The sequence below is a fragment of the Nipponia nippon genome, unplaced genomic scaffold (genome assembly GCF_047370975.1).
Source record: "Nipponia nippon isolate SJK-2023a ecotype South Korea unplaced genomic scaffold, ASM4737097v1 scaffold_8, whole genome shotgun sequence".
Taxonomy (NCBI): Eukaryota; Metazoa; Chordata; class Aves; order Pelecaniformes; family Threskiornithidae; genus Nipponia; species Nipponia nippon.
In genome coordinates this window covers 30,608,886-30,627,052 of record NW_028262402.1, presented here as the reverse complement: position 1 = coordinate 30,627,052, position 18,167 = coordinate 30,608,886, and the positions used below count along the sequence as shown (strand labels likewise).

The 18,167-nt window shown below is 38.5% G+C and overlaps 1 protein-coding gene across 3 annotated transcripts in view; it reads left to right on the top strand.

Annotated features, from left to right (window-relative positions):
• Positions 1-18,167, top strand: part of LRRC2 (leucine rich repeat containing 2) — a 67,509-nt gene that overhangs the window by 28,098 nt on the left and 21,244 nt on the right. For all 3 annotated transcript variants that reach the window (XM_087742498.1, XM_087742496.1, XM_087742495.1), the window contains one exon: positions 11,308-11,444. In XM_087742498.1, the coding sequence (XP_087598624.1) occupies positions 11,308-11,444 (137 nt within the window). The remainder of the gene's footprint in view (positions 1-11,307; positions 11,445-18,167) is intronic.

Below are 18,167 nucleotides of genomic sequence, written 5' to 3'. Positions count from 1 at the left end.
TTTCTTCTTGTAATATTGTGCATCATTAATGAAAATGATCCCCAAGAAAAAGTGATTATGGATGCTAATAAAGTCTGCTTCCAGAATAAAGGCACAAAACCAGATCATTCTAGCATAACCAATTCTCTAGAGGGTAATGCAGAGGCTGTATCCGACCTTTTTGGGGAAAAAAGGAAGAAAGTTTCAAATGCTTCTAGTAGCAATCACTGTTCTTTCAGTTGCATTTAAATGATGTGATTTCTGCTCATCAGTAGCTTTCATGTTATTCCCATTTATTCACTTTCCCTCCAATATGCTTATCCCTCTACCTTATACCCAAGGTGTTACTTCCTTCCTTTCAGTGTTTTTGTTGCTGCTTTTTTATGCAAATGTTTTACTGGAAGGACCAGGGAATATTAGAAAACTGTTTGCTGTAGGTCCTGCCTCAGACACAATGGTATAGCACTCACTGTTCTCTTAACGGTGAACTCTTGTTCAGAAATTTTTTTTCAAGATTCATTAAATGAGAGTGGGCATGACTGTACTAAACACTCATCTGGCGTGGATTTGAACCTTTCCTTTTGAGACACGGCATAACCAAATTAGCAAATTTGGTTAACCATAGATGCTAAATAGGCTGGATAGGCTAGAATTACTGCTGTAATGTAGAACTATTGTATAAATACTATTGTACTTACATATATACATATATACACGTATATATATGTATATATTTGTATATATATGTATAAATACTATTGTATATAAATATACAATAGTTCTACATTGCAGCAGTAGTTCTAGCCTATCCAGACAAAGACACAGATTCACCGATGTAATTTAAACAGAAATAATACAAAAAAGCCACTCCAGGACTGTGCAACTGAACAGTTCAGCACTTTTTTGCCAAAACTGACTAATGACTTTCAGTCTTAGTGAATGTCCTGTGTTGATAGACCACCTATTAGTAATGCAATGGAGCTGCCCTTTTTATGGCATAAATTACAGAGAAGTTTTTATCTCAATTTGTATAATGCTCTCTTTGTTGACATATAAGGTGTTATGCCTGCAAATGGCTATGCTTTTATTTCATGTACGATATATGCATACAGACATAGACACTAATATGTATTGGAAACATTCATTAGTTTAATAAGACATTATTATAAAAGATCTTGGATATTTTGAAGTTTCTGGATGCTGCTTCAAAATAAAACCTTTCATACTTTAGCCATCTAGCTGCTAAATTATTACAAGGAAAATAATTGTTGTGGGTTTGGTTTGGGAGCTCTATCTAATCAATGAGTGAGGACTCGGTGCTAAATCAGAAGGTAAGGTCTCTGGAAAGGTTAAGTGCTAAAGTATTTGTCATTTTGTGTTCTGTTTACAAAACAGCAGCAAGTAGGTAAATATCACAACTAAAACATACTTGAGAGTAATGACAGATGGTTGAAGTGGGCAGTGACATGCATGCTGTTGAGTCTTTAATCTTCAGACAGAATTGAAGCCAAGTTTAGACCAACAAATCATCCAGCAGAAGCTAAACTGGTGAGCCATGTTCAGACTACTTTTGATTCTCACAAGAGGGGTTTAAAGGTGTGAGAGAACAGGAGATTATAAGAATATTTTCAGTGGAAAAAAGTATTGCTGTAGTAGCAGCCTCTGGACTAAAATACCTGCAGGAACTGAAGTTCATGTTCCTGTTTCACCTAATTAGAGGGGAATGCTCTACTCTGAATCAAAGAGAAGAAAGACTTAAATCCATTCTCAGATATATCAAATCACGCTCTTAGCTGTAATCACCTATGCACTTGAACAGATCAAATTTGGGTCAGATGACAGATGAGAATACTTTTGATTTATTTCTTTTTGTGGAATAGCAAATATTTTCATGGGAAGCAAGTAAACAAAAATGGAGAAAATGCAAAATGGAGTTGTCTGTCTCAAAGTTGCTAGGTTTGGTTTTCCCAGGAATAACAGAAAAAATCACGAACAGGGGTGTAGCTAGGGGATTTTCTTTGGCAATGGCTTCTGGGTGAGTTTGCAGTTCTGGCTCTGACTGCATGGCTGCAGTGCAGTCGCTGTATATCGGTTAGTGCTAGTACATTAGTAATTGCTATAATTGAAAATATCCAATAGAGTATATTCCCATATTCACATAGGGAGTAGTGAACTGCATTTTCGTGTGATTCCAAAGCTTTTGTGCTGGGATGGGATAGTGAGGTTATACCAGGATTTTTTGTCCTACAAATTATTCATGAAACATCTCAAAAAGCTGTTAATAAAATCTTTGTACCTCATTATGTTCTCTCACATTTTTGATATGCCAAATATTTAAGAGGAAAAATAACTGTGGCATATTTTAATATTTTAATAAGAGACATATTTTAATAAGAAATCACAGGGATTTTTTTGTCTCTTCCTACCTCACAGTATAAAATTTCATTTGTGCATACCATTAATTCAATTGCCCAGAACTCAGAGGGGAAAACTATAAGTAATACAGTTTTAAATGACTCCTAGATACCTAAGATAGCTTTTTCTATTAATAAGATTCCCAGTGTGCTGATGTGTGAGTTTCTAAGAAGAAAATACATATTCTCAGTTTAAATTCAGCCTAGTTCTGAGGAATTGCAGACTCATCTCTAACCCTTGCCATTTATTCAGTATTTAATATTATTTATCCAGCACCTCAGTTTTGTATACGACTGAGGAAAATTTTGTTTATATTTCCTGTTTGAGGGGGAAGTATTAAACACCTCTGTTGCAAGTTGACTATTGGTACGAGGATGCCAGTTACTTTAAGGCTAGCTTAAAGCTCAAATGATGGCTTGCTCGTATTAGAACAGCTGGTAAGCTCCTCAAAATTTAACCCTTGGTTAGTGAATCACAAAAGTAAAAAACTGTACTTTTTATTGGACCAGCTAGTGAGGAAATAGTCTTTTTTGGTTCATCTGCTTAAGCTATCAAAAATGGGAATATTGTACTAAAGTGTAATACAACCATACTGCTTTAACAATTTTCAACATCATTGGATCTTGCAAATGCCAGTACTTTATTAAGCTGAACTTCTTGAAAGGATTTTAAGTAGTGCCATTGGGTACTGAGCTCAGACTGTAAACACTGCCATGGAAACTACTCATTACATAAATTATTTTTGCCAAAAGATTCCTATCTATTGACTTTGTCACATTGCTTTATGTAACTACATTATATACAACAATGCTAGAACACTCTCCTTCTATGCAGAGCAGATTGGTATTAGCAAACTCTGTAGTTTATTTCTCAAACTTTACTTGGGTCAGAGTGGGAATGTTGGAGGCTGTGCCCACCATTCTGATTACGATGGAAAAGTTTTATTCAAAACGAAGCTTTTTCAGTTTCCAAGGTGATCAAAGTGTTCTACTCTTCTGAAAAACAGTTTACTCCATGTTTATTTCTGATGCTCAGAAAGTGTTTTCCAGCTCGGAGACTGAGCTTATACTCTACTTTGCCCTTGGGAGACTCACCCTTTCTTGGGGATCCCCAGGGAGATAAGAGTTCATGTTTCAGCTTATCTACTCACATGAAAAAAGGAAGTCACATACTTTTCTGTAGAATTTCTGATCTACCAAAATATCTTCAGTTCAGCTCATTGCATTTTTGTTTTCATTAATTTCCTTTTCAGACCTTTCAGTAAACCCTCATCCTACGTTTTGTCCCTGAAGGTATCTCTCTCTACTATTCAGCCCACAAGAACTTCTTCATGTTCTACCTCTATTTTGCTACAAGAAAACCTTTTTTTTCCCTCTTACATTGTACTAATACTCTTCTGACCACAGACTGAGATCCCAAGCTTTATCCTTTTTGTTTTTTGTTTGCAGTAGTCACTTGCAATTTCTCTCAGCATGTTTAAATTTCTTTTAATTGAACACATGAAGGTTGGTTAAAGAATGAAATTTTACTAGCCCAGTGTCAATCTATTACTGTGCTACAGCTTTTATAAGCCCTAGTGGCAAAAAAAGGTTTTGCAACTTTGTTATGTAAAAGGAGTTCAGGAAGTCTTCATCCCTCCTTTGCTTGGATACTTTGAGCAGAAGTAAAAAAACAAACAAACAAACAAAACCCTGATGTTTTAACTGTTACCCGTAAGCTTGAACATCAATATCTCCTTTTAGATAATCAAAGGCTCTGTCACCGATTCAGCAGAGAAGACTGAAAATAGGAGACTATTTCTCTTGGCCCGTAGGAAGCTGCTATCAGATCACTACAGATCAATACAAAAATTTTCTTATGTTTTACTCCAGTTTATACAAGTGGATCGGCATTTGTATTGGATGGGATCCTTAGATAATAAAGGCTTGATGTAACCTCGTCTGTATTTTGTCTCTGACACTTTGTTAGGAGCACTAATGCAGACTTGTCTAAATGGTGAACTTGCATTACCATTATTACTATGCTGCATTGCCCATCAGAAATTATAAAGTTTAATTATTGCTTTAATATTTTTTACATAATGAATTAAAAATGTAAACTGGGAATAAACATTATCTTAGGCAACAGCTATGGCATTACAGGTCCCACTTAAAAATAAAATATTCTTAATTGTGAAACTGCCAGGGAAGCCATGGATTTCATTACTCCTTTTACTGCCTCTCCTTGGAAAACATAGAGATGTTAGCTGTTGAACTCCCTAATTTGCATTTTTTATAGAACTGAAAATTCAGTGCCTTTAAGCACAGTTAACAACAGTGTTGTAGCAGCAACAATTTTATTATTACTACTTTTAACTGAGAAGCAGTGCTTGAGTATTATTTGAATGTGTAGGTGGCAGGTGTGGCGGTCAAATCCTGCTCTACATTTGTGCAGCTGTGAAGGGGCTGTCACCTCCTCTGTCCCCTCCTAAGGCTGCCTTAATGGCTGTATTGCATGCTTATTAAGCCTGGTGACGGCTAGGCACCATACATAAGACAGAGGAGAACTTCTGTGCTAAGAAAGTATAAATAAGCCCCCAATTGCAGATTACAGGGTAGTGAAAGTCATTCATACTGTCTTACCACCCCCCTCACCCTCCCCAATCCCCCAGCTGTTATTGCAATAAACTCCAAATGTGGGTGAGAGTGGCTGGAATCCTACTGACTATGCCTATGGCATTTGAAGGTTATTTAGGGATTCATTGCTCCTTAATTTTGCACTCCTTCAGCCAAGATACCTGGATTTGAGAATCTTGAATTGTCATTAATGTTGTCTTATAGTTGTATATTTGTGCTCTTTCTCTGACAAAAGTAGCCTAGCGGCCTTGTTTAACAGGTCTAGGGGAAAAGGAGAGTGAGAGTCTTATTCCTTTTGTCTGAGAAAGGAAATCTCAGTCTGTAACCTGGATTACCATTCAGGCAACTCATATAACCTAATTCTACCCCTGTGTAAATTGTTGCTTGTAAGAATTTTAACCAGTTTTTTAGAAGAAGGAGTAATTAGAGACATGGAACTGAATGGAAACGAGGTTGAAATTAAAAATTTATAAAGGAAAAGCAAGTTGTGTCCAACTCATTTGGTTTCTGTCTTTCTTTTGAGAAGATTATTGAGCTTCAAGTAGTAGATCTTGTCTATCTGGCATCCCATAAAGTATTTGATACAGTGAACTATGGAAAATGAATATTTGAATCTAAGAAAATGGACTGTGATGCCATAATTGTAAAGATGAGCGAAGGACTTGCTAAAGCTGAGGCAACAAGTCACTCCTTTGGAAAGAGAAGCTATCAGCTAGGAGGAAGATCATTTGTGGAGTTTCTCAAGGATCAGTCTTGAGTTTATTTCTTAATTATTTTGAGGAACTGGGCTATTGAAATTTTATGCTGACATAGTTTGGGTGTTATTGTCACTGCACAAACAGGAGGAAATATGAAAAGCTGGATGAGCAGGTGGGCTTCCAGAAAAATAGAGATTGAATTCATGATTGCAGAGTTCAAGGTCATGTACTCAGGAGCTAATTTGTGCATCAAGTCATGAGCTCATTATATGCAAATAATTGAAGAAACAAAATTCCTAATCTAAAAGCCACAGAAGGACAATCCAGTATGATACATACATAAAGTTGTGGTCACCCAGATTCAAGAAAAGTTATTTCAGATGGGAACAGATGTAAAAGAAGTCTGTTAGGACCATTTGGGGAATTTTTATTTTGTGAGGGGAAATTAGAAGAATTGGCTTATTCAGCCTAGTAAAATAAATTCTGGTATGTCTGCTACCTATGAAAACATCAGAGAAGTAAACACCAGGGAAGGAATAGAGCTATTTAAAGATAAAATTGGGAAAAGAATTAATGGTTATGAAACTTCTATGAGTAAATTCAGACTGGCAATCTGAAGACCATTCCAAATCATGAAAAGGATGAAACTTTGTAACTTTGTTTTTCCATAAGAGCAGTGGATGTAAAAAACCAAACTACTTTTAAGACAGAGTGTGATAAATCAAAAAATGGGATTATGTGAAGTGGTGGTGTAAGGGTCTTATCCAGGAGGTCCTGGCAAGTCCTATGTATGTCTTATGGTCCTAGAGGGAGAGTTAATGCTTAACTACTACTCAGCTGTCAGGTGGCATAACTTAATCCACTGGAGAGCCCAGAGGTGAAAAAACAGCCGTTACATGGAACTGCAAGAGATTGCTTCCCACAGGCAGATCTCGGTGAACTGTATCCCACTCATCTATGTTGTCCTGAGTTTGTTATCAGAATTAAATTCAGTTGAAAGACTCATTTTTTTTTCCAATAATTTTCATAATCTTAGCCACAGCAATTACTGGCAGTTGATTGTAGATTCTGTAGCGTGCTTCTGTCAGACTAGAGATTACATATGACAAGAAAAAATGTGATCCATCTTCTACTTGCTTTCTCACACCTGTAAGCTGGGACAAACCGTATTGTGATCTTTGATATACATGTTAGAAACTGTGAAAGGAGAAAAAAGCTTGAAATGTCATGGTTTCAGAAGGCAGGGAAGTCAGAAAGGGAAGCTGTGCTTGTATCCATCACTCTGCCCAGAAAGGCTGTTAAATTTTTGTGATTTTTTTTTGTAAGCAGTTCTGCTCCATGTCTCCTAGTTATGCACCAGAGACACATCATCTGAGCAGAGTTAGACAAGAGAGTGACTAGGGCGTTGGTAACACTAAATGCCTTGTCTACATTAGTCCTCCAGTTACTAGTGGAACTGAGAGGTAGAAATTTCAATTGAAAAGTTAGCAAATGCATCTGTTATGGATTAACACTCATAGGCAGCTAAGCCTCATGCAGCTTGCTCAGCCCCCTGCAGCTGCTTGTTCAGTCTCCCACAGCAGGATAGGGAGAGAATTGGAAGGGCGAAAGTGAGAAGACTTGTGTGTCAGGATGAAGACAGTTTAATAAGTAATCAAAAACAAACAAGCAAACAAACAAGTGATGCAAAAGCAATCACTCACCACCAGCTGACCAATGTGAACCATTCCCTCAGCAACAGCCACCTTGGAAAACTCCCCGCTGTTCCGCAGCTTCTAATGTGGAATGTGATGTTATATATAATATATTCCTTTGGTCAATTTAGGTCCAGTGTTTTGGCCATGTCCCCTCCCAGCCTCTTGCCCACCGCTACCTGACTCACTGGGGCAGCAGAGTGAGAAACAAGAGAAGGCTTTCATGCTGTGTAAGCACTCTTTAGCAATAGCAAAACCAATGGTATGTTATCACCACTGTTTGGTCACAAATCCAGAACTTGGCTCCATAAGGGCTGCTATGAAGAAAATTAACTCAGTTCTAGACAGATGCAGTACAATATCTCATTACTAAAAAAAAGACAAAACATGCCAGTGCTAATGAGTAAGTAGTTCCTTTTTCATTCCAATGGGATTTGCTCCCCTTCACTGAGGGATTAATTGGATGAGGAATTAATTTGTGATTCTCTGATTCTCTATTTTATTTTCAGGCATTTCTCTTTCAGTGGTTATTTCGGTTTCAGTGATTATTTTGTTGCAGTGAGGTGGTAAGTTGATGTTAGCATGTGATGTAATATCTTCATTTGTCTACGTCGCTACCTGGTGAGGCTTCATCATGGGTAGGCTAAAATTTTATTATTTTTACGTGCTTAAAAATCCAGAAATAAGGCCGTTCACATATTTACACCATTAAGTTGCTTCTATTACTCTCTTGCACCAGCCCCAATGACCCTTGTGGGACAGTAATGTACTGACAAAACATTGCCTGTTGTAGTCTTACAGAAAATTTTGCTTCTGCTATTTTAACTAAAACAGCACTGCACAGTAAGTAGGAAAGACAAAGTTACCTTCCTAAAAGGACAGCTGAATTTTGAAATACCACCTCAGTTTCTGTTTCTGGCAGACCTAAAACTGGGAGGAAGCTGAGTGGAAGCTTCTATATTTTTCTCCATTGCAACATGTAAAGATTAATATAATGGAGTTCTTACCATATACGGCTTGTCTGTCACCTGTGAGAAAGATTTGGGTGGTCCAGCCATCATTTGAAGACAGTGTTGTGTCCAGGGGAGACTCTGGGGTTTATGCAAAATGCTGTGTGATTTGATGGCTGTTAGAATTGGTCATCAAACTACAAGCCTCTGCCTCTGACAACAGCAACTTCTCAGGCAAAAGATGTGGGGCTTTCAATTCCCTATGTTTCTTCTCTGTCCTTTTCTTGTGTCAGAAATAGTGTGGCCATCAGGACTATGGAAGTGATCAGCCCCCTGTACTCAGCACTGGTGAGGCTGCACTTCAAATACTGTGTTCAGTTTTGGGCCCCTCACTACAAGAAGGACACTGAGGTGCTGGAGTGTGTCCAAAGAAGGGCAACGATGCTGGTGAAGGGTCTAGAGAACAAGTCTTATGAGGAGTGGTTGAGGGAACTGGGATTGTTTACCCTGGAGAAATGGAGGCTAAGAGGAGACCTTATCACTCTCTACAACTACCTGAAAGGAGGTTGTAGCGAGGTGGGGGTTGATCTCTTCTGCCAAGAAACAAGTGAGAAGACAAGAGGAAACAGCCTCAAGTTGTGCCAGGGGAGGTTTAGAATGGATATTAGGAAAAGTTTCTTCACTGAAAAGGTAGTCAGGCACTGGAACAGGCTGCCCAGGGAAGTGGTTGAGTCCCTATTCCTGGATGTATTTAAAAGACGGGTAGATGTAGTGCTCAGGGACATGGTTTAGTGGTGGACTTGGCAGTGCTATGTTAGCAGTTGGACTTGATGATCTTAAAGGTCTTTTCCAACTTAAATGATTCTATGATTCTATAAAACGTTTGCTTTGGGGGGAGTTTAACTAAGTATTAGTGCCTTAAAGATAAGCTCACTGTTGTGACACTGTTTTGAGCACTTGAGACATACTGTAAAGAGATTCTCTCCAGTGTCATCCAAATCCCATGAAACATCAGATTCTTTTTTAAAATTTGGTTATAAATTGAAGACTGATATAGTATAAAATTGTGAATCTTGTTTATGTCTTGTCTTGGTTTGCCAATATATAGCCTGCTTTAAGAACCTGTTGACACAAGATGCTGTTCTCTCCCCATTTCCAACTGCTGAATTGCATTTAAGTTTCTTACTGCTGCTTTTCCTTGTGAATGCTGTATTCTGTCACTGGTTAGAGAGAAATATCACAGGAATATCACTGATTAGAGGGGAATATTGCAGATGATACCAAGCTGAGTGCTACAGTTGACACACTTGAGGGAAGGGATGCCATCAGGGGGACCTTGACAGGCTTGAGGAGTGAGCCCATGTGAACCTCAGGAAAGTTAACAGGACCAAGTGCAAGGTTCTGCACCTGGGTTGGGGCAACCCCTGGTATCAAAGCAGCCTGGGGGATGAAGCATATGAGAGCAGCTTCGTAGGGAAGGACTTGGGAGTACTGGTGCATGAAAAACTGGACATGAGCAGGCAACATGTGCTTGCAGCACAAAAAGCCAGTTGTATCCTGGGTTGCATCAAAAGAAGCATGGCCAGCAGGTCGAAGGAAGTGCTTCTCCCCTTATATTCCATGCTTGTGAGACTCCACCTGGAGTACTGCATCCAGTTCTGGGGTCCCCAGTACAAGAAAGACATGGACCTGTTGGAGCAGGTCCAGAGGGATGGAACACCTCTCCTGTGAAGAAAGGCTGAGAGAGTTGGGGTTGTTCAACCTGGAGAAAGAAGGCTCCAGGGACACCTTATTGCAGCATTTCAATACTTAAAGGGGGCTTATAAGAAAGGTAGAGAAAGACTTTTTACCAGGCCTGTAGTGATAGGACAAGGAGTAATTGTTTCAAACTAAAAGACAGTAGATTCAGACTCGATATAAGGAAGAAATTTTTTACAATGAGGGTGGTGAGACACTGGAAAAGGTTGCCCAGAGAATTTGCGGATGCTTCATCATGGGAAGTGTTCAAAGTCAGGTTGAACAGGGCTTTGGACTAGATGACCTCTTCAGGTCCCTTCCAACTGAAACTATTTTGTGATTCTGTGATTTTTTGATTGTCCATGTAATACAACAGAACAGCTGTCCATAGAACGTTCTCATGTTGTTATATATGTATTTAAGGATTCCTTTGCTAACACATCAGCTATTTGATGCATACAAATTCCTTACTTCCTTCCCCTTTGACTATGTCACAGTATAATTTGTATTTTTTCAGTATAATACATTTTGCATTTTAATGATATTTCTAAACCTGTTTTTACTGAAGATTATGTAATGCTATAAATCGAAGAAACAGAAAACACAATGTGACTAATTGTAGCCTAGAAGATTATAAGGGCCTTAAAATTAAGCCAAAAAGGATGATAAATTGCAATAAAGAAAATAATGAAACAAATGCATACATCCATTATCTTTTATAATCAAAAGTATGCAATGCTGGATACCAAAGACAGAATTCTTGATATAGTAAGTTTAGTAGGAGTGGTTGTTCCTAATGAACAGGTTCTATAAAAAATACTAAGATGTTTTTCAGTTAGCAGGCAAGTTTTCTAAAGTGGCCAAACCAAAAGCCAACTTCTCTAGTTACAACTGAGGTCAATAGGTATCTCATCCTTGGTAAAATCAAGATCTTTGCAAGTCTTTGCTGCCTCCTTCCAAACTCTCACTAAACCATTGCTGATTAAGGGAAGTCCATATGAGTGCAACACAGCACCCTTGCCCCCCCCCAGTGTTAGTGACCACTGCAGAAAATATTTATTAATCTCTTACTCATCATCACATTTAGGAGTTTTTTCTTTGCTAAACTGAGTATGCCTTTTCTATTTACTTTCTCCCTTCATGTTTAGGGTTTTGTTTTTGTTTTTGTTTTTGTTTTTGTTTTTTTTATGGGCTGATTTTAATTATCTTTCCCTCACAGGCTGCTTAAAAAAGCTTAAAGTGCTCAATGTGAGTTTCAATAATTTGAAGTCAGTTCCTCCAGAACTGGGTGACTGTGAGAATCTGGAAAAACTGGATTTGTCTGGAAATATGGAAATAACAGAGCTCCCATTTGAAGTAAGCTAACAAACTATCTTTCTTCCATCTTTTTTGCTTGGCTTATAAGGTGTTTTATCAGAGTTTTAAAATCTTTTCTTAACAGATTAAATCACATTCTTTGTAGTTTTTAGCAATAATGTTTTAGTAGTAATATCACTGAAAATTCCTTAGCAGCAGTTAAACGGGACCGAGCTTCTTTGTTTCAGTTTTCAAGTGACTAAATTTGGCTTGTATTTATTCTGATATATGAAGAGGGACATGATCCCAAAGGGTATTTGGCCAGTGGTGATAAGCAGAAGGCTACAAATAGCTATTTTCTACGAAAGTGAAGTGCATCTTGATGGTTAAATTCACATACTAACCTTCATTTGTTCCATCTATTTTCCTTTAAAAAGAGTATGGAGACTTCTATAAACAACACTGCATGTTGCTATGAGCATAAATATCTGTCTAAAAAGCATATTACATTTGAGGCATGGTATGAATATATAATAAAGATTGCAAAAAGGACTCCCAGGCATGCACCAACATTGTTTCTTGTGTTGGATGCATAACTGCTCTCTGCCACAGCTGCTCTGAGACTTATTGTTCATGGAGAAATGAAAACATTGGCTGGTACCTAACCACAGTTTCAGATGTCATTTGTATTTCTCAGGTTCTTAATATCCTGATTCCTGGAGGATGAGTGGGGTGAGCTTTAGTGAGAAATGTCAGGATCTTCTTTACTGATTCCTACTTTTTCTCTAAACATCTGTTACTAGTCATTTACAGGCATTGTTGGAGTGGATTAAACTTATGTGAGATCTCTTTTGGCCATGCTTATGTTCTGTTCTGAGGAAATGCAAACTGTAATTAACTTTCCCCTCTGACTTTTCACTGTAAGGTAGTTTATCTGAAAAGAATTGCTAAAAAATGATGTGAAGGAAATAGAAACAAAGGGTGAACATTAACTTCACATCATAAGTAGACACTGCATAGAAATGCTAGCACAAACAGCACGAAGAGTGCAGGTATCCTTTCTCCTTCCTCTCCTCCTCCTTCAGATAGCAAAGATCGCAGACAAACCAGGTAAAACTTAATTGGTAAAAAGGAACCATAATAGAATCAGAAGAATATATATCCTGAACTGGCAAAGGAATTAAATATGAGCATCTAGGAAAAGTGTGTATATTCAAACCTGTGGACTAGAACGGTGAATTTAGCCCCAGTCATTGGTATGTTAAAATGAGTATTTTAATCAATAAATATTTTTCCAGTTGCTTCTAAAGGCCTTGTAGTGCAAAGGCTTACCCATGTCTGTGCATTATGGGTAGCCTTTGCATGTAAACCTAACTGTGCATGCAAGTCTTTCCAGGGCTGAGTCCTAAGAGACCAGTGTTTCTCTTGTAAATCTCAAAAATGTTGCTCCATTCTGGCAGCCTCCTATTCAATGGGATTGAAAGCCACTAAAACTGAGTCTAGGCTACTGGGTAAGGGTTCACTTACAATCCATGGAAAAAATTTGGAGCTGTACAAATCACTTTATATAACAGCAAAAACTGGAAGCAACATCATGTCAGCATGGTCTAAAGGGTCAAGAAGAAAAATATTGGTATTGTCTGTTGTGTTTCCTTGTTTCTCTGGAGGCTGGCACTTAATTTATATTTGCAGTGACCTGGGAGGTAGGGTGCAGAAACTCTTCTGATTTAATTTATAAAATTAGTTCCCCAGAATCAACATTTCGAGGGCAGCTTTGGAAGCTGAACATACAATTAAAGGAACATTTCTGTCAAATGATTTAAAATGCTGCAGAGTTTGGTCTTTGGTGTACTCAATGTGGTTGATGTATCCTTGCTAATGTAATAGGTGTCTGATGTTTAATTCTCTGATAAGCAAAAGGCCGTAGTCACTGGCAGGTAACTATTTAATGAATTAAAATATTGAATTAGTCTGAAAGGTCTAAAAAGGGAAAACAGAAAGACACTGTGAAGTGTTGTGGTGGGCTAACCTTGGCTAATAGCCAAACACCCACCCAGCTGCTCAATCCTTCCCCCTCCTCAGCATGACATTGGAAGAAAATAGGATAAGGAAGCTCATGGGTCAAGAAAAAAGACAGGGCGATTGTTTACAATTTACTGTTGTGGGCAAAACAGCCTGTACTTAGGGAAGATTAATTTGATATTTGCCAATATATTGGGGTTTCTAGCTGCTTCTCCTTCCTCCTCACACTTGTCTGCTCCAGCATGGGGTCTCCATGGGCTGCAGTTTCTTCAGGAATATCCTTCTGCATCAGCATGGGTCTTCCATCAGCTGTGCTGTGGAGATCTGTTCCACCATGCAGCACCTCTTCCTCCTCCTCCTGCTCAGACCTTGGAGTTCCCCCCGCTCTTTCTCACTCTTTTTGTTCTCTCCCCCTTTCTCTGGTGTTTTCTTCCCTTTCTTAAGTAAGTTTTTAGAGTGGCACCACACACTTGGCTGAGGGACGTGGCTGTGTCCTGTGGTGGGTCCGTTGGAGCTGTCTGTGTCCAGCATGGGGCAGCCCCTCATCTCTTCCCGCAGAAGCCAACCGGCAGCCCCCATGCTGCCAGCACCTTGCCTTGGGCATCCAATACAAGTATTTATGACCCCAAGTTAGACAGATCAATTAGTACTTAAACCAATTGTTGCTAACATCTATTAATCTAGTGAAATGCTCATAAGTGTTGGTCATCTTTCTCTCCTGTGGTGTGAGTACCGGGAACTCGAGAGTGTAAATGAGCAAGTGCGTGCAAGCTCTGTTTTGGTAGATGAATGGGTTCCCTTTACAACATTAGGAAAAAAAGAGAAAACTTGGCAACTGATACACAAAATAAGGTGGAGAGTTGCTAAAAACGTTTCCTGTTTATCATCTTTTAGGAAGTTCAATTTTTATTTGACTTTCAATCATTTAAAGTTTCTTCTGGGAAGGTAGAGAAATGCATGAGAGCAGCAAGAGCGTTCTCCAGTGTAAAACTTAGTCAAAAGAAATAAAGGCAAACTTCACCCCAGCAGAAATGATCAAAGTCTAATTTTACCTTGGTTTTGTACATAGAATAATGGCCAGAGAGACACTGATAACATATACAAAAATGGATTCAAAGAGATTGATAACGTGCCTGTAATTCAGTCAAGAATTTTTGACAGACCCATAAAGGTTTATGAGATCATCAGAACTCTGAGACTGAATTACATCTTCAGTAATCAGTCCCCCTGTTCCTTTTCTATCTATTTTCTTTATGACAGGTGCAAAAAATAGAGAAGTCTTGAAGCTCTTAGTTTATTTGATTATTTACTTGTTTGCTTTCTTAGGAAAAGAGTTCAGTTTTTGAGGTTTTTTTTGTTTTGTTTTTAAATAGACAGAAAATATTACATGATGCACTAATTTAGAGGGAGAAATCTCAGTGAGATGGATCATATAACACATAACTGTTATTGCTACCAAGAAGTGATAGAGGGCGAACATAGGTTATTACAGAAAACCACACAATGTCACCAAATAGCCATTGCGAATGCAAGTTCCTAATTTGTGAAGACAGCTGCCATATATGTGTATAAATTTTTGCTGGCATATCAGTTGTTTCTGTGTCTGAATTTGTCAGTCAGCCACATAAGAAATTCAGGTGTTATGATGTCTATTAAGTCTGTTAATTTGTTTTGTAAACAGGGAAATGTCAGGAAACACAAGATGCTAAGCACCTTTATCTTGTAGTGCTTTTCAGGTAAACCACAGCTGTTAAGGAGTCCAGCACGTATACTGACTTTACTTCTTGCCTTTTTAATCTACCAATTTCATTTTTCAATGCAGCTGTTTTAAGCTGAGGTATGTTATGATTGAGATGTTCTAGCACAACTGAAATCTTGTGGACCTTCATTCTGTGTTAATAGATTCAATATCTGGTAGTGATACATCCACCTTTTTCAGTGTGTGGGGAAAAAAACCCAGCCCAAACCACAGCATTCTGCTCAGCCTAATGCAACTTGTTTTGTGGAGTGGCTGTATCTGCCTACTAAGAACATGTATGTCCAGTACCTAGACTTTTGTCAGTATTTCTGTTTAGGTGTGCTTTGGAGCCATGCCTTGAGTGATGTGCTTCATGCCACAGCATCAGGAGTCAAGCACACTGTTCACTTGTCTGTTCAGTTCTTGTAGAAAGCTCTTTCACTGTTTTCAAAGACCACTTCCAGCACTCTGTAAGTCATCTCACTGAATCTTAAAATGAGGTAATCTGATGCTCCATTAAAAAAAATTGAGGGTGTGTGCTCTCACCTTTTACTTTCTCAAGGCTTAGGATTTCATACCATTACATATTATGCCTAAGGAAGAGCAAGCAGGTTCAATGTCTACTTTTCAATTTATTTTTCTCTCTTCTACTATTAGATGTCTATCATTTTTAGATTTTAAAAAGTTCCATTTAACTTTAATATTAGATTAGTATTAATTGCAAAGTAAGTCCTTTGGAAGAAAAGGTTTATGGATCTGCAGTTGATTTTAAATCTGTTTTGACCACATTTGTAAATTAAGAATGCCTTTCTCTAAACATGAATGAAAATATAAATTGAAATAAAATGTAAATGTTAGAAAAAGCAAGCTATGTGCCATTATATTTATGCAGCCAGTTTGTGATACTTACAGACCTCAGTAACCAGGCTTAGCCGGGAAAGGTGCATTATGAAGTTTAGGGCACAATCTTCCTTGAGATGACACAGCTGATAAGACTCCTCTGGGGAGGTGAATTTATTCCTCTAGCTAAAATTCTCGGGAGAAGCATGGACTGTATGTTATCCAGTCCCGCTCCTAGCATAGTGGGGTTATACTGGGTACCATACTCTCTAGCTGCAGAGAGAAGAGGAGGGATGGATGGATTTTTTTTCTAAATTTCTTGTACCTTCTGTATGTGAATTTAAGAATTAGTATGATGCTGGCGTTTGTATTTTAACTGTTGGATAGAGTTCTTATTGATATTTTTATGCATGTCATGCAACTAATTTTTCTAGGAATAAAAACAGTATTATATATAACTTGTTTTCTGATATAGGTTTGTAGAAAAACTGCTCTGACCTTATTTTGAGGTGTGCTTCCTTCAGAAAGTATTGCTTTCTGCAGTTATTTACTGAATCACCCAATTAACAGAATACTTGTTTTGTGCTGATATTTCAAAGACACAGCTTTGCTGTGTTGAAGGGACAGTTCTTGTTCCATGCTATAAAATTCTGCTAATACTGCTACATCAACCAAGAGTATCTATAGATGTGACCTGAAGGAACTTTCATGAGAAGAAAGGGAAGATGAAGAAATTCTGATTTCCTCCATCTGTACCATCTGGTGTGGCACATGCTGTCAGTCACAGCACAGGCAAGTCACTCCACACTACCAGCAGCAAGATAGAAATGCTTACAGATAGATGTTCTGATATTGAAAATAAATTTAAAAAGGGCTTTGCAAAGTTATTCTGCTTTGAACAGCGTTCAATACCACAACTGAGCAGTCCCAGCAAGTGATCTGAAATATTTTCTGTATCCTTTGTGAGGTCTGGGTAGTGCAAAGTGAAGGAACGAGACAGAAACTGTTACAGCATATGAATACTTTGTCAAAGAAAGAGCGTAAGTGTCTATGTCTGCATTTCCATGTCAATCCTGTATAAACTGATCTTTGAAGTTCAGAGAAATGGCAAGGTTATGCTTTCTGGCTGTTTTAGCACACCACGTTTTCAACAGATCAAATAAAATCTTGTTTTGTATTTCTGATGCATAGAATTCCTGATATAGCAAGTACAGACTTGGGAAGTGTCGTAGTTTAACCCCAGCCAGCAACTAAGCACCACACAGCTGCTCCCACACTCCCCCTAGGTGGGATAGGGGAGAGAACTGGAAGAGTAAAAGTGAGAAAACTCATGGGCTGAGAAAAAGACAGTCTAATAGCTAAAGGAAAAGCCGCACATGCAAGCAAAGCAAAGCAAGGAGTTCATTCTCTACTTCCCATTGGCAGGCAGGTGCCTTCAGCCATCTCTAGGAAAGCAGGGCTCCATTACATGTTCCCAACAGTTACTTAGGAAGACAAACGCGATCACTCCGAACGTCCCCCCCTTCCTTCTTCTTTCTCCAGCTTTATAAACTAAGCATGACGTCATATGGTATGGAATAGCCCTTTAGGCAAGTCTATGTCAGCTGTCCTGGCTGTGCTCCCTCCCAGCTTCTTGTGTATCTGGCAGAGCATGGGAAGCTGAAAAGTCCTTGACTACTGTAAGCACTAGTTAGCAAGAACCAAAACGTCAGTGTGTTATCAACACTGTTCTCATCCTAAACCCAAAACACAGCACTACACCAGCTACTAAGAAGAAAATTAACTCTACCCCAGCTGAAACCAGGATAAGGAGCTTTCAAAATCATAAAATCATAGAATCACAGAATAGTTTGGTTTGGAAAGGACCTTTAAAGGTCATCTAGTCCAACCTTCCTGCAATGAGCAGGGACATCTTCAACCAGATCATGTTGCTCAGAGCCCTGTCCAACCTGTCCTTGAGTATTTCCAGGGATGGGACATCTACCACCTCTCTGGGCAACCTTTTCCAGTGTCTCACCACCCTCATTGTAAAAAATTTCTTCCTTATATCGAGTCTGAATCTACTGTCTTTTAGTTTGAAACAATTACTCCTTGTCCTATCACTACAGGCCTGGTAAAAAGTCTTTCTCTACCTTTCTTATAAGCCCCCTTTAAGTATTGAAATGCTGCAATAAGGTGTCCCT